The sequence below is a fragment of the Canis lupus genome, chromosome 21 (genome assembly GCF_011100685.1).
Source record: "Canis lupus familiaris isolate Mischka breed German Shepherd chromosome 21, alternate assembly UU_Cfam_GSD_1.0, whole genome shotgun sequence".
NCBI classification, from domain to species: domain Eukaryota; kingdom Metazoa; phylum Chordata; class Mammalia; order Carnivora; family Canidae; genus Canis; species Canis lupus.
The window spans coordinates 6,266,546-6,293,889 of record NC_049242.1 but is presented as its reverse complement, the minus strand read 5'-3'; the positions used below and the strand labels follow the sequence as shown (position 1 = coordinate 6,293,889).

Genomic DNA, 27,344 nt, shown 5'->3' with positions numbered 1-27,344 from the left:
AACTTAAGACTATCTCCTTAACACAAAATATTTTCTTTTTGGCTTCTAAAACCATTTCCCCCCCAAACTCAAACGAGGAATTCCAGATTCTGAACATTTGCTGTGGACTAGAATATAACAGGAGGTTTTCTGTCCTGTGAGACCCTCATGTGGGTTAGCCTCATGTGACCACCTGCTGCCCTCGCCTCCAGTGGCTCCCCTTGTCGTGTAGGATCAAACGAGCTAGCACATCTAAAGGGCTCAGGACACTGCCTGACAAATGGCCAGCATTTAGTAAATGTTAAACATTTTTGCTGCCTCCTCTGTGCCTGCCCCCCGACTTTCCTTGTCACTTTCAGATATGTCTTCCTTCTCTGAACTCCATCCCATTTCTCCTCTCCTATTCTGCTCATCTGGTGACACTGAAAGGAGAGAAAAGGGTAAAAGAATCAACCACAAAAGTATAAAGCTGGAGCCACCACAAGCTGAAACAGTACATTTGAACAAATTAGAAAAAAAAAAATCATCCCCTCCAAGTTGATGAAGAGCAGAAGGGTTCCCAGTTTAGTGGGTAAAGTACAAGCTAGATTTCAGCCCCCCACCTCTACCTCATTCACTCCCTCGGCCTGGCACTCTGAACAGTGAACAGCCTACACAACTGAACATGGCAACGTTGAATGCAGACGCCCAGTGTGACCTTCTCATGGATATTTCTTTTCTGGGAACTCTTTCAGTGTTGTGTACATACTAAAAAAGACCAAATTCTCCTTTGATTAATTCTTTTAAAATAAACTTCCCTTGAATTATTTACGTGATAGGGTTTATTTTCTCCTTCTGATCTTTTGAATAAAAAATATGTTCCAAACATGCAATACATATGCCAGTAGTTAACCAAAATGTGTTTACTCCAGTTGAAATGGGAGTTTTAAATGCACTATTATAAAAAGAGTGCTTTCCACATATTGAGTATCTTGCTAAGAAATTTATGTCAGTCGTCTTGAAACAATCCTATGAGGCAGGTACTATTATTTCCCTCATTTTACAGATGGGGAACTAAAGCTTGGACAAGTTAAAGAACCTGCCAAGCCACACCTGGTGCGTAGCAGAGCCAGGGCTTGAGCCCAGCTCTATTCTTCACTGCTAGGGTTTTTAAGCCACCATCCTCAGTTCCGGAGTAAGTTATGAGAACACAAACTTCTGATCCTCAGTGGCAGATTCTTGGCAGAACTGTGACTTGCAACCAGGTCTATCTGACTATAAAAAAATGGGCTGACCTATTTACAACACAGCATAGGACTTGCCATGCACCGCAGGCTAAGCTCGGGGGCATGAGGGTGAAAAGACAATCCTTTCTTCAAAGAAACAATGACCTAAGTCAGAGAGAAAGACCAATTAACAGAAAATTTACAAGGTGGAGCTCTGGCTCCTCCAAGCTGATGGGTACTTACTGACTGGGGAGGGTTATCTAAATTCTGTAGGCCTCGGTTTACTCAGCTGTGATATGGGAATGCAAATACCTACTTCATAGGGTAATTGGGAGGGATTAAATAGGATAACATATGAAAAGTGCTTAGCTCATAATTGGCATTCCGTGTGTGTTTGTAAGTATTATTGTGGGAAAGCACAATCAGGGAAGTAGCAAGGAGGGCCTGGTATCCCAGAGAAGAGGAACCTGATTCAATCATGGAGGTCGAGGGGAGGTCAGGCAGGCTTCCTGGAGGAGATCCATTCTTCCCAGCGTGACCTGCAAGAGCAAGGGTACTGGGCATGAACAGCATCATATCTGTCTCAGAATAGCTGGTGGCAGACATAGTCAGCTCCTCCTCTAGCGATCGAGGAACTGAGTGCTGAATAATGGAGAGCAGGTGAGTGAAGCTGAATCTGCCCCCCCACCACATACACACCCCTCTCCCCGCCCCCCATACGTCTGGGGTTTGGCATGGAAATTCTACAAAGTGGGAATGTAACCCCATTAACTCCTTCCTTAAATGCCAGGCAAGGCCTGATACCTCATGGAGTCTCCTGTTCTCAAAAGATCCTTATAATCTGCACAGTGGGTTCAGTGGGACAAAGCTCTAACAACATGTTCTTTAGAATTTCACTCCTTTTTCCATTATTAGCATCATTGTTGCTTTTTAGAACTATCAGCTCCTTGGCACTGACATTCCACATTGTTTACTAATGAGAGACTAGGAATCCTCTAAGTCAGATTATATAGGGACATAACCCAGTGTAGGCAGGTATTTGTCAGCATTAGCAAACAAAACTATAGGATAGCCAGTTAAATTTAATTTTAGATGAACAGCAAATGATTTTTCTTAAAGTATATGCATGTCCTCTTCAAAATTTGAGACATACCATACAAAAACAAATTTTGTTGCTTTTCTGAAATTCAAATACAACTCATGTCACGTGTTTTTTCTGGCAGCCCTAGGTGTTGAAGCAGGATTCTGTTCTTTGCATTGGATTTTAGCTTGCTCTATTAGGGGGCATGATAAAACACAGCTCGGTTCCTATCATCAGGTGTTCAATCCTCATAGGACTCCATTTAGGTGCTTCTATCAATGAGACCTGATTGCTAGTGTTTGAGTTATTGTATAACCTCAATTAGAAAAGGATGTTGGAAATTAATCCTTCCTACTGTAGAAGTCCTAAACAACTTCAGGGATTTGATGCATGCTCTGTTTGTAGAACATATAAACAACTCCTCCTGGATAGGCCACGTGACTTCTGGAGTCTGGATATTAAGGTTTTGGTTTTCTACATTCTCGCTTGTGACAGAAGCTCAGGTCTGTTCTCTTTTGGAGAGTCAGAACATCCTAGTGTCCTCCTAGGAGTGAACACTCAGTGCCCTCCTCTTGTAATGTATGGTCACTCAGTCTGTGCTAGATCACCACCAGAGCATGATGCATGTGGGGGGGTCCCGCTGCCTGAGGAAACCTGGTATTGCTATGCAGTGATCATCATTACAACAGATTCTTTGCACCTACTTTCTCTTTTTTGCACCCAGTTGTCGGTGTTTTGTCTTATAGAGCTTTCAACATTTGTCTTCCTGTGACCCAGCATCAGGATACACTTTACACTGAGACTCACACCATACAAATTTTAATATAAATACAACTGAGACAGAAGTTGTATGGGATAGTAATTATCCTTATTAGATTGGCTGTTTCTGGTAGTTTCCATTATGTTCTGTTTTACTTCTTTAAAATGCTGCTTAGCCTGTTCAACTAATTTCTACTAATGAGTTGCCAACTACTGTTTGAAAAACAATGCTCTAGAGTGTTATATGACAAATGGAGAATAAGTCTGTTCTTCCTTTCAGAAAGCTACCAAAATATTTGAAGATCGCAATCAAATTGTATCTTCATCTTCTCCACACAATGTACCTTTCTTAATGCCTCTGTTTTCTCCATTCCATCCTGCTCAGCATCTGCTGAGTGCTCTCCAGGAGAAGACGGTTTCACTCTAACCTGGCATTGAAAACTGAGCAGTGGCCTCACATACAGATTGACCAATACTTGGCACAGTGTATCATCAGACCCCTTGATCCCAACCTCCCATCCAAGTTACTATTACTCCGTTAATCAATACTCTCTGGGTATGGTTACTTATTATTTTAAATTTACCTGAAATATCTAATCTAACCTATATTTTTCCTGTTTTGTCTCTAAGGGTATCTGGAGATGTTTTTTTTTTCCTAGTTGGGGAGAGGAGGTACTCAAATCACAATGCCCATCATTCACATTTCCTGGATCTACCAATGAAATATGCCCAAACTCTAGAAATGTAAACAGAAAGAAACTGTGTCTAGCACAACAGTAATTAAATCTCCTCTTACAATGACTAGATTTTGAAAGAAAATGGATAACAGATTAGTAATAATAGCTAATAATTATGAAGTGTGTGCTGCTTGCTAAGCACAGTGCTGAGAGCTTTACAATTCACATGCAACTGACTCATGCACGTCTCACAGCACTTTGAGGTGGATGCTACCATAATTGCTACCAGTGGTGTAACTGATAAGTGGCAGAGGGGAAGTCGCTCCCAGGCCCATCTGACTCCTTAGCCTGTATCTTAGAATACTTTACTCAGTATTGAGTACCACAGATTTGAAACTACCTCTGGAACATTAGCTATCTAGCATGGTGCTTTTGGGCGGGAGGCTCCATGGATCCTGCTCCCTCCCATAAGGAAAGGGAAGAACTTAGTAACAAGTTCAGGTCCAGACTGTCTAGATTCATCACTGCGTGCCCTGAGGATCAGGTCCCAGGGAGCTTCCAGTGGGGTGATGCTGCAGCCTGGAGGATGGAGAGGCATCCCTCCTGTCTAGGAGACCTGGGAGGAAGAACTGCTGGCTTGGGAAGCAACACAGTGCAGTGGTTAAGAACAAGAGCTCTGCTCTGACAACAGGCTCGAATCCTGACTCTGAGTCAACCATGTATCATGTGATCTCTGGAAACTCACATAATCCCTCCCAGTCTCTTTCACTCACATGTAAAACATGGATAATAGCACGGACGTGACATACCCATGAAATGAGACAATGTACCAAACCACCTGCCACAGGAGAGACACTACTTGGTGCATGCTAGTTCAAGACAGAAGGCTGGGTCTTCATCCTTCTTCTACAACAGGCAGAGGCCTGTTCCCTCTTAGGCTGGGATTCAGAGTACATAGAAACACGGAGGTCCCCAAGTACTACACCAGTGGTTCTCAAAGTGTGGTCCACAGACCAGAAGCATCACTGTCATCTGGGAACTTGTTAGAAATGCAATTCTTGGGCCCCATCCTGACCTACTGAATCAGAAAATCTGGGGGGGAAGAGTACTCCCCAGACAGCTGTTTAACAGGCTCTTCAGGTGACTGCGATAAAGGTGAGGTTTCAGAATGACTGCCCTACTGGTACTGAGGAGCCTGGGTCCTTCCCTGTTTTCAGTAGGACTCAGTCGAAGCCTCTGGAGAGGCTACATCTTGAGTGTAGATACTGCGAGCAAACACACAGACTGTGGAGTTCACCGGCAGGTGGTTTCCATTTGATCCTCTTGTTATTGTTTATCCCAAGTTATTCATTTGCTGATGTTCCTTATCTCTCTCCCACTTAACTTGAAACTCATCTTGTATCTGCCTTACGTCACAAAGGCTGAGTGGAAAGGAACCGTTCGCAGGCCCTGGGTAGAGGAGAGGGGAACATTCCTGTGGAACTCTTCCAGGGCCTATCCCCGCAGGCTCTCCCCTCCCTTCATCTCCTGAAGGTCTTCCCTCTTGTTGAGCTCTTCTCTGCTTCAGAGTCTTTGCACACACTGTCTGCCCCAGCCGGAACGCTCTCCCCCTCTTCTGCACCATCTTGGAGATGCCTTCCCTTTCCAGCCACCTTCTCCCTCCTTAGTGCCTGTTCCTGCGCCCTGCCCCTGTTCCTCATCACACAGAGACCAAGGTGTCATTATAGATTGATCTATACACGTGTAAGACAGCCTACATGACGGCATTCACGCACCTAGCAGAGTGTGTGTGGCTTATTAGTGTAATCAATGACATGTTTTGAAGGAATGAACGAATGAATGTGCTTTCAGTAAATTATTTTACAGCATAAAATGGATCAGTTAAGGGGATCCCTGGGTGGCGCAGCGGTTTAGCGCCTGCCTTTGGCTCAGGGCGCGATCCTGGAGACCCGGGATCGAATCCCACGTCGGGCTCCCGGTGCATGGAGCCTGCTTCTCCCTCTGCTTGTGTCTCTGCCTCTCTCTCTCTGTGTGACTATCATAAATAAATAAAAATTAAAAAAAAATGGATCAGTTAAGATGTGAATTTTAACTCTTCCCCGCCACTCTGACTTTATGCTGTCACTTTTTTTTTTTTTTTTTTTTCTCCTGAATTGATCCACTCGGAGTGGCTGGAGCCATTAGGAAGAGTGAAAGGTTCCCCACTTCTCTGTCTTGGGCATTTAAAGTACAAGACATGTCATCTTTAGTGCATATTCTAGAAAGAACCAGAACTGCCATACAGGTTGTGGAGGGACTATCCTTCTCACTGTTGTTTTTAGCTAAGAACAGAAAGGTCATGTTTTTGGAATTAAATGACCAAGCATCCTTTCCAGAATGGCAGTTACAGGACTTAAGTATGAACATTTTGACCTGAGTTATCTTCGGTTACTGTGACAATCCTTGTGTTTTTTTTTTTGTTTTTTACAATCCTTGTTTTTAATAGTGATTTTATGTTGCTGTTGTTTCAGAAACTCAGTATGATTCCAGCTTTGGGGGTAAAAAAACCCAAACGTGTCTATATCATTATTAGAAATAGAAAAAAATATAATTAGCTTTTTGTTCATGGAAAGAGGAATAGGAAGAAATAACCACATCATGATTGATATAACGTAGGATGAACAAAACTGAGGTGGTCTCCTGTTAGTCTGGATTGGATTCACCCAACAACTCAACAGAATGATCAATATGGTCAGAAGCTTCGGATCCTGTAAATGGGCAACATTAATTACTCTGCTAACTCAGTGATTCTCAGCTGGGCACAATTTTACCCCATAGGAGACATTTGGCACTGTATGGAGACATTATTAGTTGCCATGCTTGGGGTGAGGTTGCTTCTGGCATGTGCTGGATGCTGCTAAAAACACCCTCCAATGCCCAGGACACTCCTCACGACAGAGACTGACTTGGGCCAAAATGTCAGTAATGCTGCTACTAAGAAACCTTGAGAAAACTAATCAACCGAAAAGTATGAGCTTTCAATATTCCCCAAACTTCTGTATTAAGAGTAGCAATTAATAATTAAAATGATCATTATTAAAAAAAAAAAAAAAAAAAAAAAAAAAAAAAAAAAAAAAAAAAAAAATAAAATGATCATTATTTATTAAATACCTGCTACTTGGCTGCTACTTGCCAGTAGTTCCTAGCTACTGAGTCAGGATCTGAGCTCAGTTTTGTTTGGGGTCACTGTCTCTACTCTCCCTCCTTAGTATTTGGGCATGTGTGCATTTTCCCCGGACAAGATCGTGTCTACCCTCTGCTTGTTGGTTTTCTATAGATCAAATTAGGTGTTGAGCAAACACTAGGTAACCCACTCACAGGAGAAAGCCACTGCCAAGAAGAGACCGGTATGTCGCTATGGATGGCGAAGCTAAAAACATCCAGACAGACAGGCCTCAGATCTGTAACTTACTAGATGAGCCTAACGCCGGGGTAGGACGGTAGCATGGAGCCTGGCCCTTAGTAGGGACTTCATATATGTTGGGAAATTTTTCTGTAATCAACAGAATCCTTGCATAATATTCAAATGGAACAGAGTTTCCAAATGCCCTATTCTGTTATGTAACATTGAGTTCTTCCTAGAAGCAGTTTCCTCATCTCTAAGGCACCTGGTATTTCTAGAACTTCAGGGGTGCCTCACCTTGTGTATTTCCATTTGCTCTCTGTTTTTCACTCTTCCATTCTTAGTTAGAAGATGGAGCCCTGCCTTGCTCCTCCCTCTCTGCACACAATATTCCTCCCCTTCCCCATCTATTTTGAGGCCCTCCCAGGATTCCCTGAGTTTTGCTCCTGTTAGCAGCTTGCAAGATGGGGGCAGGGCATGTGTCAGAATCTCCAAAGGAAATATGTGCCATGTGAGAAAACTTATTTGAGAACATGATTTTGTATTTGGAAACAAGCAGGGGAAAAATTCACAACTATCGTCTTGGCAAAACGGAGAACTGAAAGAAAAGCTTGGGAGAAATTGTCTTGCTTGGCAATAATATGTCAATGATCAGCTCTGCGGTGGGTGTGACCATTTATGTTTCTGAAAAGAAGAAAGAACTCAAAGGAAAATTCTGAGAAGCATGACGGTGTGTGCTTTCCTTTCCTGTGCCCATGTCTTCTCTGGTAGTACCCTCCTCCTCTGAGCACTTGGATTTCTTGGAACCTGCTCTTGGCCTGCTGGACAGAATCAATTACTCCATTATGCTCCTGTAGTGCTTTATTTTTAACTTCTAATATGTCATCCCTCCTCCTTTACCTTTATCATAGTAAGCTCTGTTATAGTGAATGCTTCCGAAAGGGAATCACAAGAGCACCATGGACCCAAGGAGCCATTCGGGGACCTTAGCTCATGGCCCTCAAGCTTCAGCATGCTGGGAGTCAGAATGGAATCTAGGATGTCCCCCTTCTGTAGAATTTGGGAGTGGGGACATCAGAAGCTTAACTCTGTACATTTCTGGTTTATAAATCACACTTTGGGAAGCACTGCAGAACTTGGGCTTCAAAAAAATCTCATGACATGTTCTGGAAGCAAAACAAGCATCTTGATAAGGACAGCCTGGCTACATTCAATGTTCATTTGTTTACTCAACAGGCATTGATTGGGAACTCCCAAATGTAGCGGGATCTATTTTGGGTGATGCTGTGTGGTAACTTTCCCTTCTGTGGTCATGATCACTCTCTTTTTGCCCTGTGTCGTTTTCAGGCCCATTCTTAGGGCCCATCCTAGTCAATATATAGTAGTTGATAAGGACTTAATGAGGTGTGTTTGGAGGGTGCAGAGAAGAGTGAGGCGAAAGGAGGTTTGCATTTTAATAGAGAATTTCAATTCCTTGGTATTTCAAATCCTTGGAGGAGTAGAGAAGGGTTGCTTTTACTGAATTTCTATTGTGTGTCTAGTGCTTGATATGTATTACCTAATTTAGTCCTCACAATAAACCAGTGAGGTAAGTGTAATTATTCCCATTTTACAGAGGAGGAGGCTGAGGTTCATGTGATGCTATTCTTCATAGCTGGAAGTAGATGGACCCAGGACTTGAAGTCAAAACTGACCCTAAGAGCACGTTCATCCTCCTCTATCTGACAGATGCCTCTGTCACCTGGTCTGGAACACCCTAGTACATGTCCTCTTTGGGGTTAAAGACTCTTCTTTGAGTTTTCCCTAAGTGTGGGGAAATCTTCACCTTTATAACTTTCCTAGGAGTGAGTAAAAGACAACTGGGTCACTTTAGAAAGAATGCTGACCTTTTGAGTGAGTATCTAGATCTAAAAAAACCACAGATGCTGATGGCGAACTACCTTATTGTTAGGAAAGCAGTGTTCAGGTTTTGTTGTAACCATTTTCAAAAAATTTTTAAAGATTTTATTTATTCATTTGAGAGAGAGAGAGAGAGAGAGAGAGAGAGAGCATGAGCGGGGGGAGGGGCAGAGGGAGAGGACAAGTAGATTCCCCATTGAGGGGGGAGCCTGATGATGTGGGGCTCCATCTCAGGACCCCCGGATTGAGACCTAAACCAAAGGTAGACGCTTAACTGACTGAGCCACCTACGTGCCCCTGTTGTTGACATACCTTGTTTCTGTTTGGCCCCAACTACAGTTGGAATCTGCAACCAAATATACTGTAAAATGTTATTGATGACCTGTTGCTAGTCAAATGCGAAGTCTTTTTCTCAGGCCCTGGTTCCTGGATCGTAGGTTCGGATATATATTTTTTTCCAGATATATTTGATGTGGAAGATGATTCATTTTTCTATATTTGATGTGGTGATTATTAATAGTTGAGGAAATTAAGGCACATGGAGGGGAAAAATTAGCCACCATGTATTTGACCCTGCTATTGTTACTTAGTATCCAATTTGCAGAGCTCAGACTAGGTCCACCTGCTGGAGCCCATAATCAGGACCTACCACTTCATGGCAAGTTTAGGAATCCGTAGCCCTTGCTGGATGGACTGTCTCACAACTTCCTCAGGCTTGCAGCCTTTAAACTTTTACACTCTTCTATTTCTCCAACCTTCCCTCTTCTTCCTTCTCCTTTCCCTATTGTTTGTTGTTGTTTTTGTTGTTGTGGTTTTGGTCCTGAGCATTCTCCAAGTAAACCCATCTTCATAGCTTCATTTCTACCTTTCCCTACACCTCTATTCTCCACTTCTCACCGGGGCTTTTGTTCCTTCTTTCCTCTTGCCCAGAGGGCAGTAAAGTCTTTCAACAACTTTCTCAAACCAGTTCCCCCTCTTCACTTGGCTTCTCCCAGCATTGGTCCAATGACCGGTGCTTCCAGGAATGGTTGGTCCATTCTTCCTATGATCTAGAGTCAAAAGGTGGCATAACTTGATTACCTTGTTCTTCCTCCTCTCTAGTCACTGGAAAAAGTAAAATCTTGCCTCAAAGATTTGATACCTTCACTGTATGTGGTATCTTTGAAGATTTGGTATCTGCATGGTAGCTCCTTCTTCCTTTCCCATCGCCTTGGCCCCAACCTCACATGTCAGTTGCTTCCTGAGACAGTTTCCCACATTGGCTCCCTACCTCACAGGGGTATTGAAAGGCTGATTGAAATAATAATAGCAAGTATGCGTTCAGCATTTATAAGCATGGGTGCTAAGTATTTTATTTGTGACTTCATTCCATCCTTCAACCATCACTGTGGGATGGCTATTTCCATCACCTTGCAAATGAAACTAAAGTTTAGAAAAGTTGGGTAACTTGCCCAGGGTCATACAGTGAGTGAGTGGGTGAGCGGTCACTCAACTCCTACCTGTTTTGTTCCAGTGGATGCTTGTAACAATTAAATTGTGCTGCCTCCTAGGATAGACTGTGTTATCTAGTGGGGGCAATTAATAAATGTTAGCTTCCTTCCTTATTTCTCTCCTTTTTTTTTTTTTAATCCGTTACCTCTTTCCCACTCTAATTTCCTACAAATGCTACCTGCATCTGAGCCCCGCCACCATTCAAGGCTCCCTTTTCTCCTGCCTGTAGTCAGTCCTTTATTCCATATTTTTCAGGCATCTCTAGTGCTTTCCTATTTTCTGGTTGCATAACTTGTCTGGGTTGACAAGTTATATGAACTAATTAAATGAATCCTAGAAAGGCTGGTTGGCTGCTGTTTCCTTTGTTTCTTTTATGTGCTATCAAGTACTGGGGTAGCTGATGTGAAATGGAGTAGGTATTTGGTAAATGATTGTTAAATTACTGCATTTGGGTTTCATCTTGGGAGCAGAGGTTACTGAGCCATCAGAGGAATCAGAATAGACTGGAATCAGGATACACAATCCACCAGAAGTGACTGGAAGGGTACAACTGCTGGCAGACTAATTGGGTAATTACCACAGTCCAGGCAGGAATCCCAGAAGAAGTCCTGGTCTAGTGAGAAGGGAAAGAGAGGCGAGGAGCACAAGTAAGTGTGGTACGCGCCGACCCTCCTGTGGAGGTCTCTTTGGCGGCACCTGTCCTATCCCCCGGCCTCTCAACCTGGAGTGGCAGAGCGGGTCGCGGAAAGCTAGGGGAGAAACGTTACGGCTGGGAGGCTCCAGGGGCCTGCCCAGGACCACTGAGCGTAACAGGGTGGGTGAGTAGTGCTTCTTAATAGGGCCAGTGTTAAGAGGTGGGCAGAATCGGCAACATTTTTCCAGAGTCACTTTCTGTGCTTCCACCCGGGCAGATGACAGCCTGTGGGGTGTGAGCACAGGATATCCAGTCTTGCCGACGCATTCGGTACCTAAGGCGGGAAGGTCTGTTTTGACCCTTCCGCTGTCAGCAGGGTCGGATGCAGCGGCCCGGCGCCCGGCCCGTGTGTGATAGACGCGCCGGGGCCTGGAGGATGCACAGGAGCGCGGCCACTTTTCACCTGGAAATTCCACTGAAGAAAAAAAAAGAATCCGAAATATGACCTAACCTGGCTTTTGTGGGCAGACCGGGAAACCGGTGGGAAGGAAGAGCAAGTCGAAGGAGGGAGAACTGGGGAGTCTGGCATGAACTAAGCCGAGGCAGGGACTCCCCGGCCCCGCGTCCCGCCCCGGGAGGCTCCGGGAGACACGTCAGCCGGCGACGGCCCGGCCCGGGAGGGGCGGCAGCGGCTGCGGGCGGGCTCTAGGGCCCAGCGGCCGGGCGCCGGGGCGGGTGCGGTGTAGGGTTACAGGCTCCGGCCCGCGACCCTCCCCGGCGGCCCGGGGGCGCGGGGCGGGGGGGGCGCGGGCGGGGAGCGCGGGGCGCTCTAGGACCCAGCGGCGGCCGGCGGCTCGGGCTGGAGGTGAAGCCCGGGCGCTTCCCCCCTTCCTGTGTGAACGCGGCTGACTGTCGGGCGCCGCTTCCCCGCGCCGCCCCGCGCCATGCCCTGCGCGCTGCCCGGCGGCCGCCTGCCCCAGCCGCGCCCCTGAACGAGCCATGGTCTCCTCATGCGGAGGGCAAAGTTGCGCCGGGGAACTTGTGAGTCTGCGGTGAAAGGTAAGCGGTCCCTGCCCCGGGTGCCCCGCGTGCTCGGGGTGCTCGGGGTGCTCCGGGTGCTCGGGGTGCTCCGGGTGCTCCGCGTGCCCCGGGTGCTCCGCGTGCCCCGGGTGCTCCGCGTGCTCCGGGCGCCGCTCCTCCACCCCTGGCCGCTCGGGCGCGGGGCTGCTCCTCGGGGCCCAGCGACTCGGGCAGCCGATTCGGCGCCGGCGGCCGGAGCGTCAGCCACCGCGGGCTTGCTCTTCTTTACCCAGATGGGGTAAAAAAAAAAAAAAAAAAGCCGGAGCCTGTTCCCGCGCCGCCTCGCAGCCCCGGGGGCCGCCCGCGCCGTCCGCGCCCGGGAAGCCGCGCCGCCGCCGAGCCGGGCCCTGGGGTGCGCGCGCCCGACGCGGGAACGGCCTCCCCGGGGGGCGCTGCCCTAGGCCGGCTCTGCGGACGCGCCCGCGCGGGTCTCCCGGCTGCGGGGGAGGCGGCGGAAGCGGGGCCGGGGGCTGTGCCCTCCGGCGAGACAAAGGCGCGCGTCCGGGCCCGCCCGACGGGATGCGGCGCCCCGGCCGGACCCTTCCTGCCCGCGGGGGCGCCTGGGCTCCGGCGGGGGCGGGGCGGGGCGGGGCGGGGCGGGGGGCGCCGGCCGGGGGGTCGCGCTCCAGACCCGGGGCTCGGATCGCGGTAGCTGCTGCGCCTTTGTTCTCTGCAGACTAGTTTCTGGGACAGACCCCGGGGAGTTAGACTTCATTTGCTCTCCCTGATGTCAGCGCTGCCTTTACAGAAAGACACTGGTTTCGGGGGGGATATTAAACTTTCCGAGTGGAACTGGTTTTTCTTGGAATGTGACATTTGCGGCGGGAGGGAGGTTGGCACGTCGGCCGGCGGCAGCCCCGCGGAGCCGGGGGCCCTGCGCGGGGCAGGGGCAGGGGCAGGGGCCGGGACCCTTGGAACCGCCGGCGCCGCGCGCTCCCACCCGCGGGCCTCTGCCCCCTGCCCCGGCCCCGACGCGGCCCCGAGTGTCGCCCTCCGGAGCCCGGGCTCAGGTCCCGGCTCCCACCCGCGGGCCTCTGCCCCCTGCCCCGGCCCCGACGCGGCCCCGAGTGTCGCCCTCCGGAGCCCGGGCTCAGGTCCCGGCTCCCACCCGCAGCTCCCGCGCCGCGCCCCGCCCCGCCCTGCCCCACTGGGGCGCCGGGGAGACCTTCCCTGCCCATTTTTGTTGGAGGGTTTTGCTATTTTGGCCTGGGTGTTGCTTTACTGTCTTCGAATGGCAGTGCCCCGGGGAATGCCCGGCTACTGTGTGGATCCCCCCGGGCGGGGGCTCGGGCAGGGGGCGCCCCGGTCCTGCGGCCTCCGGAGGCTCCGCAGGTGGGACCGAGCACTTGGTCCACGGGGTCCCCCAGCAGCTCGGCGGTGGTAACGTGGGGACATGGTTGCCCATTTCCTTCTTCCAAGCACCTTAGGAGACTCGAGTTGTTTGTACTGCTTACGAAGCCCTCGGTGCTAGCGCACTTAGGGGGTCCCGAGAGCCACTTACAACGCCGGAAGATGCTTTGGACTGCGCCAAACAGCAACGTTACTTGCCACAAGCGAGTCAAACCAGAATAGAGGGATATTAATAGCTACTATACCAAAAAACTTCCTTCCTTTTCGGGAAGTGGAAAGTCAAGGCTTGAAATGTTGAACAATTATGGCTCTCTGCAGGGCCTGTGGGTCCCTGCCAAACGGCTTTAACGTTTCCCCTGGCTGCCCACCGCTGCTGGACCCCCACTGCTCCCGGACCCCAGTAGCTCTCTGTTGGTGTCAGACCCAGGGCAAGGATGAGTGGGCTCTCTAGATTGCAAGTTCTTGAAGAATCTAGACCAATTTGAAATTTATCTCCCAGGACGTGTTCTGAGGATTATAGTGCAGCTCGTATGAATATTCTTTATGGGAATTGTGTGGGAACAATACTTGAATGCACTTTGAACTGTTTTGCAGAGGAGTAAAGGGTTGGAAACCACTGCTTTGGCCAGAATGAAAAGGAGGAAGATGTAAAGTAGAAGTTTTAGAGATGCCTCTAGTCTCCCTGATGGGGTCTGGGAGGATGTGTGGTTTTTGGATAGGTACAGGTTGACTTTTGTGACATACATTTTTCGAGATTGATAAGGAAACCCTGGTAAACTCTGCAAGTGGATGGGAGGGAGAAAAGGTGCCGGCACTTAAAATCCACCCTCCCTCATCTTTTTAAAATTCGCAGAAGTCTTGGTCTTTTTGGTTCTGTGTGAATGGTGGAGTGTGAAGAATACTAATGCACCGAAGGGCATGTGGAGATCAAAGCATTTAAAAATACATCTTTTCATGGAAGCTAATGGAGGACTTTCAGTTTAAATGAGATTTAAAAGTGCTGTCCTTAAGAAAAGCACATGAATGCAGAAATGGGAGTAATTTTATGGGAAGGCATTCTGCTGATTAGACTTGAGAGCATCTGCCCTTGGCCAGTGAGCCTGGAGACTTCTGTGGGGGTTTTTTTGTTTTGTTTTGTTTTGTTTTGTTTTGTTCATGTCTACCCTGGTGGAGAAGAGCGGACCCAGGGCCTGGAGGAAAGATGGCCCAACTAATTGAAATTAGGGGGCAGCCCGGCTGGTGAGCGTTGCGTGAAAAGGTGCAGCCCCTAGGTACCCGTGTTGGTTTTCTTCATAGTCATTTGTGAAATGATAAAGCACTGTGTAACGTGAGGCTCTTTAAAAAAAAAATAATGAATGACTTTCGAAACAAGGGATTGCTAGTGAAAACTGTAAAAATTGCAAAGATTTTCCAGGCCATTAAAATAAAAGGCAGTCACTTTGTAAGACCTGTTGGTAGTTCTGATCTGCAAAATTCTCCCAAAGTAGCATCCCACCCCCATGAAGCTAATCTGCGTTTCAAATGCATATGGAAGCCGCTCTGGTCAGGAAATCCTCTAGTGTTTTGAATAATTTTTCTTATCCTATTTTTTCATTAATTTTGGTTGGCTCTCCTGTCCCAGAATTCACTAGGCAGTGGAATACTTGAAAAGCCAGGGGTAAGTTGGAGGTCAGCTAAGAGGACATATTTGATTATAAGGTTTGTTGGAAATCCTCTGAAGTTGTTGAGGTTTTTGTTTGTTTGCTTAGCAATTTTTTTTAGATTTTTATTTTGTTGGTTTGACTTTGTTTTGTTTTGGAAGAAAGGCAAAATTTAAATCTTGGCCATCGTGGGTAGGTCAGTACACTACTTTTGCTGAGGGAAGCCACGCCTGGGCTTGTGCGTTGGCACCATGCCGGTTCTCTTAAATTGTGAGGCCCTTGGCCTCTGTTCTTGTGAAACAGGGTTTATTCATTCCAGGCACTTAGGATAGGACTTCTGGATTCCCAAAGGGGCTCACACATCAGGCTTTTTTTTTTTTTTTTTTCCATTTTTATGAGGGGGATGGGAAAGTAGCTCGAAGATGTTAGGAAATGTATCCCTGTTCAGACTCTGGACAATGGGATTTCACTTTTTTAAAATAAAAATGAAGTCACATAGGCCTACTGTGTGCTTTTAAATCTGTGTTTGGGGTCTTACTGACCAGAAGTGCAGCCATATATGCCTCTGCTTTGTTCATTTTGTTTTGCTTTTAAGCAAAATGCCTATAGTTCACTTTTTTAAAAAAACTTTATTTTGAAATGATTATATAGCTTTATGGAAAATTGCAAAAATAGTAGAGAGGTCGTGTGTACTCTTCACCCATTTTCCCCCATTGGTAACATCTTACATAACCAAAGTACAGTAGAACCAGGAAATTGACATTGGTCCAGTCCGTAGAGCATAGTCAGATTTCACTGGTTTTACATGCTCACTTGTGTTTGTGTATATATATTTCTTTGCAATTTTTTCCACTCTTGAAGATTCTGGTAACCACTATCAAAGTCAAGATATAGAACTATTCCATTAGCTCAAGGATGTCACTTGTGCACCTGGTCATAGTCAAGCTACTCACCCCTCCTGCACCCAGCTGCAGTTACCCCTAGGAAGCACTAATCCCTACTCCCTCTCTATCATTTTGAGAATGTTACAGAAATCAAATCAATGGTATGTGACCTTTTGAAATTAGCTTTTTCACTCAGCATGATTCCCTTGAGATCCACCCAGTATCACAGTATCAATAGTCTGTTTTTTTGTTTTTTTTTTTAATTGCTGAGTAGTATTCCCTGGTATGGATATACCACAGCTTGTTTAACCATTCACCTACTGAAGAACATTTGGGCTGTTACCAGTTTTGGGCTCTTAGAATTAAAGTTGCTGTGAACCTTTGTGCACGGGGTTTTGTACAGACGTGTTTTCATTTCTCTGGGGTAAATGCCCAGGAGTGGGATTTCTGGATTTTGAATGGTAGGTGTATGTTTTGTTTTTTAAGATATTGCCAAACTGTGTTCCGGAGTGGCTGTACAATTTTACATTCCCACCAGCCATGTATGAGAGAGCTGACTTTTCTCTGCATCCTCACCTGCATTTGTTTATTATTTTAGCTGTCCCAACAATTGTTCTAGTCTCAGCCTTGTTTTAATTTGCATGCCCTAATGGCTAATCATGTTGAGCATCTTTTCATGTGTTTGCCATCTGTATGTCCTCTCTGGTGAAATGTCTGCTCACGTCCTGCTCATATTCCAATTGGACTGGGGTGGTTTTTTTTTGTTTGTTTGTTTTGTTTGTTTTGTTTTGTTTACTGTTGAGCTTTGAGAATTCTTCACAAACTCTCAATGAGTCCTTTGTCAGATATATGGCTTGCATATATTTTCTTCCAGTATGTAGTTTGCCTTTTTATCTTTTTAACCAGATCTTTTTCTGCTTTTTAACCAGATCTTTTAATCTTTTGCAAAATTAAAACGTTCTTAATTTTGATGAAGTCCAGTTTATTGATTTTTTTTTTCATTTTATGGATTGTTCTTTTTTTTTTTTAATTTTTATTTATTTATGATAGTCACACACAGAGAGAGAGAGAGAGGCAGAGACACAGGCAGAGGGAGAAGCAGGCTCCATGCACCGGGAGCCCGACGTGGGATTCGATCCCAGGTCTCCAGGATCGCGCCCTGGGCCAAAGGCAGGCGCCAAACCGCTGCGCCACCCAGGGATCCCTATGTATTGTTCTTTTGGTGTCATATCTAAGAATGCTTTGCCTTAGAAAATCCCAAAGATTTTCTCCTGGGTTTCCTTTTAAAAGTTTCATAGTTTTACATTTAAAAAAAATGATTTCTTTCTTTTAGAGTGAGTGTGGCTGGGAGGGGCAGAAGGAGAGGGAAACTTAAGCAAAATCTGTGCTGATTGAGGAGCCCGATGTGGAGCTCCATCTCATGACCCTGAGATCACCACCTGACCTGAAACCAAGAGTTGGACACTCAATCAGCTGAGCCACCCAAGGCGCCCCCATAGTTTCACATTTTATGTGCAAATTGTAGTTCACTTTTATCCTCTTTTAAGAATTTTTATGTCTGGCTTCTGATCTTAAAAACCATCTCTTAGGTTGTATTATGTATTTAGTGTTCTAGAAGCAGCACATAGTTGAATCAGGCATGTTCCCATCCTTGAGAGCTCACCTCTCAGTGCGGTCATTGTGTGGGTATTTCTGTGTTAAGTATGGTAAAAGAGACAAACATGATGCACCGTGGGAGCACTGAGCGGAGAGGGCTTGCTTTGATGAAGGGGGTCAGGGCTTCCCTGGGCATGTTGCCCACGCATGGTGGGAAGAAAAATCAATTCTTGCCTTTGATCCAGTTTTTGGATATCTGTATTGCCATCTTCGATGTGGGTTATCCTGATTCTCTCTTTTTTTTTTAAAGATTTATTTATTTATTTATGATAGACACACACACACACACACACACACACACACACACGAGAGGCAGAGACACAGGCAGAGTGAGAAGCAGGCTCCATGCCAGGAGCCCGACGTGGGACTCGATCCCGGGACTCCAGGACCGCGCCCTGGGCCAAAGGCAGGCGCCAAACCGCCGAGCCACCCAGGGATCCCCTAGGTTATTCTGATTCTTAAGCATGTGCTGAAAGACTTGGGATAAACTGAGTGTGGTTGAGGGCTTTTTTTGAAGGGGACATGGCATAATAGCTTAAGAAAATAGTAAGACTGCAGTCCTTGAAAGTCAATAACATAAAGAGTCTGAACCACATTAGATAGCTTTAAAATAAGAACGGGTGTTAAAGTGAAAAAGGAGGTGATATTCTGTAGACCTGTTTTGCTTCCTGTCCCTGCTGCCTCCCTGCTGCATGATCTCAGGGAACCTGATGTGCTGAAGCCTCACGGATGAGATGGAGACAGTAATAGTTCTTACCTCTTGGAGTTGCATGAGGGTGAAAAGGAGCAGTGCATATACGCAGTGCTGGACTCATTGAAAGCACTCAGTAAATACCTGCTCCCATTATTATTAGTAGTAATAGTATTATTAGTATTAGTATTATACAGAGAGACCAATGGTTTTAGAATGTTATGTGTAGTCTCACGTATGTCCTCACTCTGAGAAACTGGAATCCCAGTTCTTACTTACAGAAACTTCTCTTTTCACAGTTGGGAACACTGTTTTCGTTTACCAAATAGTATTGATGAGGTGAGAAATTAGGAGGCTCCATTCACAAGCTAGCACTGGCTATAAAGTACACCTTTTTCTCACCTATCAACCAAGATTTTCTGAGTAAAGAACAGTTTCCTCTCTGCCCCAGCCACAGGAGGTGGCAGGAGGTCAGTGTGCTCTCAGATCTAGTTCAGACTGGGCAGTGCTTGTGACCTCAGGTACAGTAAGTCAGGTCTGATGTCACCAGGATGTGTCCCACACTTCACAGCCGGCAGCTCCCTTTCCTTTGCCTTGATGACCACATTGTTTGTTTCCCAGAGGAAGTAGAATGGACCTTAGATGTACTGCTCCAGAGCAGTGGTTCTCAAATGTGGGTGGGCATTGGAATCACCAAAAGGGCCTGTGTTTTACCATGTTTTAACAAAGCAGACTGCGAGCCCCATCCCCCCAAGTTTTGTTTCAGTTAGCTTTTAGAGGGGCCTGAGAATTTGCATTTCTAACAAGTTTTCAAACGATGCTGGCCCTTCTGGTCTGGGGATCGCACTTTGAGAACCACTATTTGAGAGCAAAGTCTCCCTTTAATCGGACCTAGACTGAGGTGCTTAACTCTTTGGAACTGAATGTGTTTATGTTTAAATGAGGGAGATTGAAAAAGATTGATTTCTCAGGTTACTTGTTAATTTGTGTAACTCCGTGCTCTGCTCTGATCATCCTTCTGTGCCTTCCCCTTGCCAACCCTGACTTTTCCTTCTCACAGTTGTCTTTTGTCATTCCATGGAAGATAGGCCGAGTTAGAGTGTGTGGTTACTATATACAAGCCATGTTGCCTTGGCTAAGTCACTTATCCTCTGTAAAATAAATAGGTTGACTCCATACTTGAGTTGTAAGGTTATTGTGAGGCATCATTGAGATAATGCACAAGAAGAAACTACATACGAGGTAAAGCATGGTGCAAAATTTATTATTTTGAACATCCCTGATTACCCTTTAGAATGGTATCCTTGGGCCTGAGGATGGACTTCTCCTGATGTTGAATCGTACAGCTGCTGGGCGCTTATAAGGATTACATGAAGTTTGCAGGGGAAGGATCCCACATGGGGAAGGACCCCACATGGATGAATGGTCGGGCTAGGGTCTCCGAGGGCCTTCAAAACTGAGATGATTTGAAGGCACATTGATGTGTAGATGTGGTAATGACCAAAGAAGGGTTTGGTGCTGAGAATGAGCTTGAACAGATGCTAGACTGTTAAGAGTCTGCTTCCTCACAGTTGAGAACTATGATTCCATGACATTTTTTTTTTTTCTGACAGATTTGGAAGATGTGATCTGGCCCCCATCTATTTTTATTTTGAGTTCTTGATCTACACTGGCCACAGTGACCACTAGCCACATGTGGCTATCTAAGTTAACCAAAGGCAAATAAACTGAAAATTCAGGGCCTTGGTCATATGAGCCGCAATTCAAATGCCTAATAACCATTTCCATTAGCGCACCTCCCTTTGTCAACGCAAGGCAGGAGGTAGGCCTTGGGTCCACCCGCCAGTGTCTGGACTTGCTCAGATACTGGTCCACACTGCATCATCCTGACAGTTGCCCCCTTTGAAAGTGTTCTGAAAGCTGTAAGGTTCCTTACCCTTCTCCCCATCCAGGTCCCTGCATTGACTTCCCAGATACTTCTTGCATACTCTACCTTCCTTTGCATGTGTACACACCAGGTGGTTAGGCGCTCATTACCTGGCCCTGGAACTCACGCTAGCCATACAACAGGTCTTCCCACTTCTGTTCTTTTGCACCTCTTTCTGATCTGCTCTGCCCTTCCTTCTTTTCCTCCGCCCTTCTCAGAAAAGGCAGAGCAAGACAAGGATGATAGATATCTTGTCTTCCAGGCTCTCTTTGCTTTCCTGCATCAGGTGGGGCTTTGCATGCGCCCTGTGGCCCTGAGCCAGGGAGGAAGGAGGCAGCTCACAGCCTGCTGCTTCTCAGCTGCAAGGGCAGCTCTGGTTAGTGTGACCTAGGAATGTGACCCCTGAAGGCAGGTGTGAGGCAGAGCCTTGTCCTTCCTGACATTAACTGTACTTCTGAAGGACTCAGAACCAAATGTCTTAAGAGGAAGCCACTTATGTCTAGGGGGTTGGGGGGAAAGGGGAAAATATGAGATTCTCTGGCAAGGGACAGTTTCCTAAGGGACCAGTCTCTTAAATACCACTGCAGTGAGTGTGATTGCTCATCCTGGTTAAAGCTCATCAATGCAGCAGTGAAATCAGTGGTCACATTGATGACCTTTGTGTTAGATTCAGACCTGAGATTCGCATCTCCTGAAATGTTCATTATGGAATATTCACTGTGGAAGAAGAAGAGAGGTTTTTTTTTTTCCCCCCACTTTAAAGTTAAGTGGGAAAGTTTGAAAGATACAAGGGCAGATAAGATGGCCTGTCTGGGATCTTTTTTGAGCAATGGGGGATAAAAGAAGAGGAGAAATAGAAAAAGTGGCTAGGAAGCCTGCTTTTCCAGAATTAGGGAAACTTAGATACAATACCTAGGGGATAGCATTAAATTCACTGCAGAACACATGTAACACCAGTTTAGTTCATGTATCTAGAAGAGTGAAAGAAAATGTCTTCTGAAATCAAAATAGCTTAAATGAAGACACCTGGGAAAGTAATCAGCATCACAAAACCATTTACACAAACCTTAAATATAATGGGGCTGTCAGATAATAAGCAGGAGGTTTGCAAAAGGACATAGTCCTGGCTGACTTACCTTCCTGTGGTTGTGACTAGCCTGATAGATCACAAATGAGTAGTCGTGGTGTGAAAAGTAGGGAATACGTTGACTTTGAGATTTGATCCTGTAAAATATCCATCAAAAAAATAATAATAATGTAAGATCTAAAAATGTCTACTCTGAGATATGGATTATCTTAGTCCTGAGTTCAGAAATAACATTTCCTGAAATTCTGAAGTTTCTTACCTTCAGCTTTCTCCAAAGTAAATCCTAGGAATTTGGAGAAACAAATTGAAATGAATACAAATACTTATATTTTAATGGCAGTTATTAAGTGACTAAGATCACTTTATTAGTTTAGGAACATAAAATGTGTTCTGTGTAATTAAACTTGCTCATAAAGTGAACAGATTTTGTGGTATTAAATTTAGTAGTTAGTAATCAAAAATATTCTAATTGAAATTTACTTTGAAATATTTTCATCTTCTCTTAAGGAAGGAACATATTGAACGTTAGGAAGCATGACATTTCTCCTTTTTTGGACAGACTATAAATTAGGCAATAATTGGGATCACTGCTCAGTGAATATCTGTTGAACAAGGAACTCTGGACTGTACAAGTCAATACTAAGGTGGAGGATTTGATGAGGATACAAGAATAGGATACAGTCCTCCATCTGACATTGGAGGCTCTGTCACGTGCCTGGAATTGGACTAGACATGGGATATATGTTCTTCGCTCCATGGAATTTGTATTTTAAAAGGGATGTAATGGGATAAGTCGCTAGAAAACAAAAGATAAAAATGAACTGGGTTTATTCTGCTCTGAGAAGAGGACGGGAAACAATTTATAACTGCCTTTTCAGTATTTTATCTTCCCTGTGAACTGATTAAGAGGGAATGGGTTTCAGTTACAGATATCATGACTTCTAGAAGCCTGGGAAGAGTTCCATGCCAAGGAGCTTGGGAGGAAATGGATGTTGTAGATATAACTGAGGCATTACTAGAAATGTGGGGGTGTCTCCTTCTAGAAATCTCTTTAAATTGAGTATGATTAATGTCCTCTGTGAATGTGGGAGGTGGGTCTAATGGCTAGTTTTGATGTGTTCATCTGTGGAGCTTTTAAGGAACTTGAGGAAGCTTGTGTGGCTGGAATAGTGAGTGATGTGCACAGATCAGATTCAGTAGGTTCTCTTGGATGAGGGCAGGGAGCCCTTGGAAAGCCATCAGGTGGGGTTGTGTCAGGCATGTTCTATAGCAACAGCACAGATTGTGTCTACATTTGCCTTTCAGTTTCCTCTTGGATTGAGTGAGTTGTACAATCTGGGAAGAACAGTGGAAAATTAGTGCTAATTAATTATGCATCATGATTTGTTTGCAAAGTCTGCCTTATTTAATCATGAAGAAAAAGCCATTTAGGAATCTATGACACGTTGTTTACTCTTTCAGTTTAAGAAGTTAAAACAAAAACAAAAACAAAAACAAAACAGTCCCAGACTCTTAATTCTGTTCATCGTGCAACTTTACTGAATTCACTCACCAGTAATAATAGTTTTTTTGGTACCATCTTTAGGGTTTTCTCTACTTAGTATCATCTGCACACAGTAATAGTTTTACTTCTTACTTACCCATTTGATTGCCTTTTATTTCTTTTTCTTATCTGATTGCTGCAGCTAGGACTTCCAGTGCCATATTGAATAAAAGTGGTAAGAGAGGACATCCTTGTCTTTTTCCTGATCTTAGAGGGAAAGCTCTGTTTTTTAACATTGAGTATGATGGTGTTTATCAATAACTGTACATCTCCAAAAAATATGTAACTATATCTCTCCATTAAACAAAGCTGAAAGCTCATCAATGCAGCAGTGAAATCAGTGGTCACATCGATGACCTTTCTATTAGATTCAGACCTGAGATTCACAATCTCCAGAAATGTTCATTATGGAATATTCACTGTGGAAGAAGAAGAGAGGGTTGTTGTTGGTTTTTTTTTTTTTTTTACTTTGTATTTGTAATGCTTAGGGGAGAGGACAAATTCTCCCCCTTCCCCCCACACCTCCCAGTCACTATTCTATTATCCTTCTGTCTGAAGAGGAGCTTCCAGCTGGGCATGTTTAAGTTAGAGCCTGGTTCCTGATACCTTCTCCAGGTCCACCTAGGTGACAGACAAGGTAGGAATATTGAAGAGCCTTTGGATGACACCATGTATTCTTTTGGTCTCTTGATAGTAGGACTGCACCATTAAGTTTATTTTCAGAGAAACTGTATATTGTAAGACCTCTCCACCCAAGTGCTTGGAAAATTGGAAATGTAATTTTCATCTCATTTGTCAGTTTCCTGAGCAGTCTGACCTAAACAAAACTTTAAATGTGTTCGTCTTTGATCTGCTCTAGCATCGTGCTGTTTTGAAAAAGCTCCCTCATTGGATCATTTCTTGAAAGTGGATTTTATAGCACTGATTCCTGTTCCTTTCCCCATTCTCATACAAAGAAGCTAAAATGCACTGAGCACTTACCATGTGCTAGAACACTGTTCATAGCCCTTTACACGCACTGTCTTATTCAATCTTCATGATGGCCCTATGTAGTAGGTTCAACGACTAGTAGGTCCAAATACTGTCTCCATTTCCTGATAAGGTAATGAGCATCAAGAAGTTAACTCATTTGCTCAGCACGGAGGTAATAAATCGTAGCATCTGGATTCTTATATTGCTTAAGAAACAGATTTGCCAAGACAAAATGAGAAAAATTGGTTCCCTTTTCTTTTTTTTCCATTTGGTGACTGTTTTCTCCTCTGTGTCTGTTATTCTTTAAATCTTTTAATACTCTGGTAATTCTGATTTCTTGGTGTATTGGGTATTTGGTAGTTGTTTTCTTAAAAAAAAATAAATAAAGGGAGCCTGTCATTTCAAAAAAAATCAGTGGCCACTATTTGTTGCCAGTGCTAAAACTCAAACTTTCAAGTGAAAACTAGAATTTTGGAGAATTTGGATTTGCCGCTCTGAGCTTGATAGCTTCCTAATACACAGAAGACTTTTCTGATGATCTCAGTCCATGGTATATGATTTTGTTGATGTTACGTACTTGAAATATTTCCATGTATGGAAGATTTGCATGGTTCAGTGAACCATTGTTTTTCCAAGTGACCAATGTATGAAATTATGAAATCATGGGTAAAGAAAGCTCCCTCCAAAGTGAAAGATGGACCAATGGATTTAGAGGATTATCCAAGACAAGGTCACTGGTACAGTTTTATATTTCACATTGCAACCACCTTTAAGAAATTAGCACTTGCTGAGTTTTGGTATTATTTCGAAGAGTAGTCACAGTCATCTAGAAAGGCTATCATAATACTCCTCTTTTTTCCAATTACGTATTTGAATGAGGCCAGATTTCCTTCATCTGCTTCAGCTCAAAATCACACAGCAATAGATTGAAGCAGAAGCAGATATGAGAATCTAGCAGTCTATTAAGCCTGACATTAAAGAAGTTTGCAAAAATTATAACATAATAGTGTTTTGACTGCTTCTTGTTTTATTTTTTTATTTTATTTTATTTTTTTAATTTTTATTTATGATAGTCATACAGAGAGAGAGAGAGAGAAAGGCAGAGACACAGGCAGAGGGAGAAGCAGGCTCCATGCACCGAGAGCCCGACGTGGGATTCGATCCCGGGTCTCCAGGATCGCGCCCTAGGCCAAAGGCAGGCGCTAACCCGCTGCGCCACCCAGGGATCCCTGCTTTTTGTTTTAGAAATGACTTGGGTTTTTTTGAAATGAGTTTTCATAAAAAATATTTTCTGTAACTTAGAATGGGGTTTTTATTATTTTTAAATGAATTAACATATGTTTTAATATTTCTTAGTTTCATTTTCTAACATGGCAAATATGTATAGATATGGCCCACATAAACAAAAAAGTTTATTGAGTCCTCAGTAATTTTTAAGAGTGTAAAAGAGATCCTAAAACCAAAAAGTTTGAGCACTGTTGGTATAGGGATAAACACTGTGTATGCTCTGGAGCCAGACCAACTGGGCTTGAATCCTGGTTTTGCCGTTTGCTAATTGTGTGACTTAAGGCAAGTTATTCTCACTGCTATAGTCTCCACATCTGAGAAATGAGGATAATCCTCATTTAGGCTTCATAGAGTTGTGAACTGCATGAAATTAGTGTGTGTGCTTTTGTGTAGACCTAGGGAGAAGCTGTAACTCTTGACAGATTTAGAGGGGTGTCCATGATCTCAAATCACTAGGCCAATGAGAATAAAGAGATAAGTGTAGCTCCTAAGCACAGTTTCCGGAATCTTTGCCCTGAAATGGACTGCCATCCCTTCTCACCACTCCATGCCACCTTGAGCCTATGTGTCTTTGCATTTGTGCACTGTTGGGCAGTTGTCTGTCTTCTATGTCTGCCTCTCTCACTAGCCTGTCACGTTTGGATCTTTTTTTTTTTTTTTTTTTAAAGATTTATTTATTCATGATAGACATAGAGAGAAAGAGAGAGGCAGAGACACAGGCAGAGGGAGAAGCAGGCTCCATGCCGGGAGCCTGACACGGGACTCGATCCCAGGACTCCAGGATCGCGCCCTGGGCCAAAGGCAGGTGCCAAACTGCTGAGCCACCCAGGGATCCCCACGTTTGGATCCTCATATCAAGCACTGTCTCACCCCTGGCAGATGCTAAATGTCATGGACCTTTGTGGAATGAATGAATGAATGAATGAATGAATGAATGAGTAATTCTGCATTTTGCTGCTCAAAAAGTTCACAGACCGATGATCTTTTGTAATGTATATGAATTATAAGGAAACCAAATACTATCACAGATATCTAGGTGCTTTAAAATACCACTTAAATTCTGTGGAGTGCTTTGAATAGTCACAGGTGAATTTACGCCTCAGCCCTAGGGCTGTGAGCTGTGTGACCCAGAGCATGTCATTTATGTTTTTGTTTAGGTAAAGAGGAAATAATGAGACCTAATTCTCAAAGATGTGAGAATTACCTGAGATAATGTGTGTATCATGTTCTGCTCCATAATGTTACATTCTGTGCCTTCCTTCTGTATAAAATTAGGCAGCTGCCTATCTCACATGACTCTGTGGCATAGTTGGCTGTGTGATTTTTGAGTTTCAGGTTTAGCAAGCATTTGTCATAAAATATGGTAGGCATTTTCACAGGCTTTATGACCTCATGGTTGCATTGGATGTATTTTTTGTTACACTTTATTGTATCTTTATAACAATATTTTAGATGTAACTGAAATAGTGCTATCCTTTGACCTGGTCACTCAGGTTAACAGTAATGAAATACAGGGACACTAAAATTATTGACTTTGAATCTGAATTTATTGAAAAGTAACAAAATTATACAAAAAATTCTTTACCAAAAGAGTCAGTGCAGTTTGGTTGGTTGGTTTTAGAAAGAGTCGTCCTATTCATTTGGGTTCATCAGATCCATCATGTTTTGGCTTCAAATGGGGTCGATTTACAAAATTTCAGTTTATCACAACTTTTCCAGAGTGCGTATGTTATATCAGCACTTGTATGGCAGAGAAGTATAAGCTTCCCAAACCGACTCTGCATTCAAATTGACTGTGAAGAATTCATTTCTGGTCTGCACTTGTGGAGATCCTGATTTACAGGTCTGACATGGGGGCTTGGAAGTGACATTTTTAACACGTACCATGGGTGATGCAGACACAGCATAGGTTTGGCATGTGGCATGATGGTGGAGACACCATCGTGAAAACTGTATGTGGAGGGGTGGCTTCATCAATTGCCTTGTTGTTCTGGTAATTGGCAAGGAGTGTGCCATTATTACAATAAGCTTTTAAGAAAAATAGCACAAATAAGATAATTCTGGTTCCCTTTCTGCCTCATATATTCAGGGAGAGAAACTTTCCTAGTACCTTTCCCCAT

The 27,344-nt window shown here is 44.5% G+C and overlaps 1 protein-coding gene across 10 annotated transcripts in view; it reads left to right on the top strand.

Annotated features, from left to right (window-relative positions):
- AMOTL1 (angiomotin like 1) overlaps positions 1–27,344 on the top strand; it is a 170,596-nt gene that overhangs the window by 65,467 nt on the left and 77,785 nt on the right. Inside the window, exon 1 of one of the 10 annotated variants that reach the window (XM_038568287.1) lies at positions 12,016–12,166. The exons of the other annotated variants lie outside the window; for them this stretch is intronic. Within the exon in view, the coding sequence (XP_038424215.1) occupies positions 12,118–12,166 (49 nt within the window). The 5' untranslated portion in view covers positions 12,016–12,117. Of the gene's footprint in view, positions 1–12,015; positions 12,167–27,344 lie in introns of those variants that run through there. 10 annotated transcript variants of the gene reach the window in all.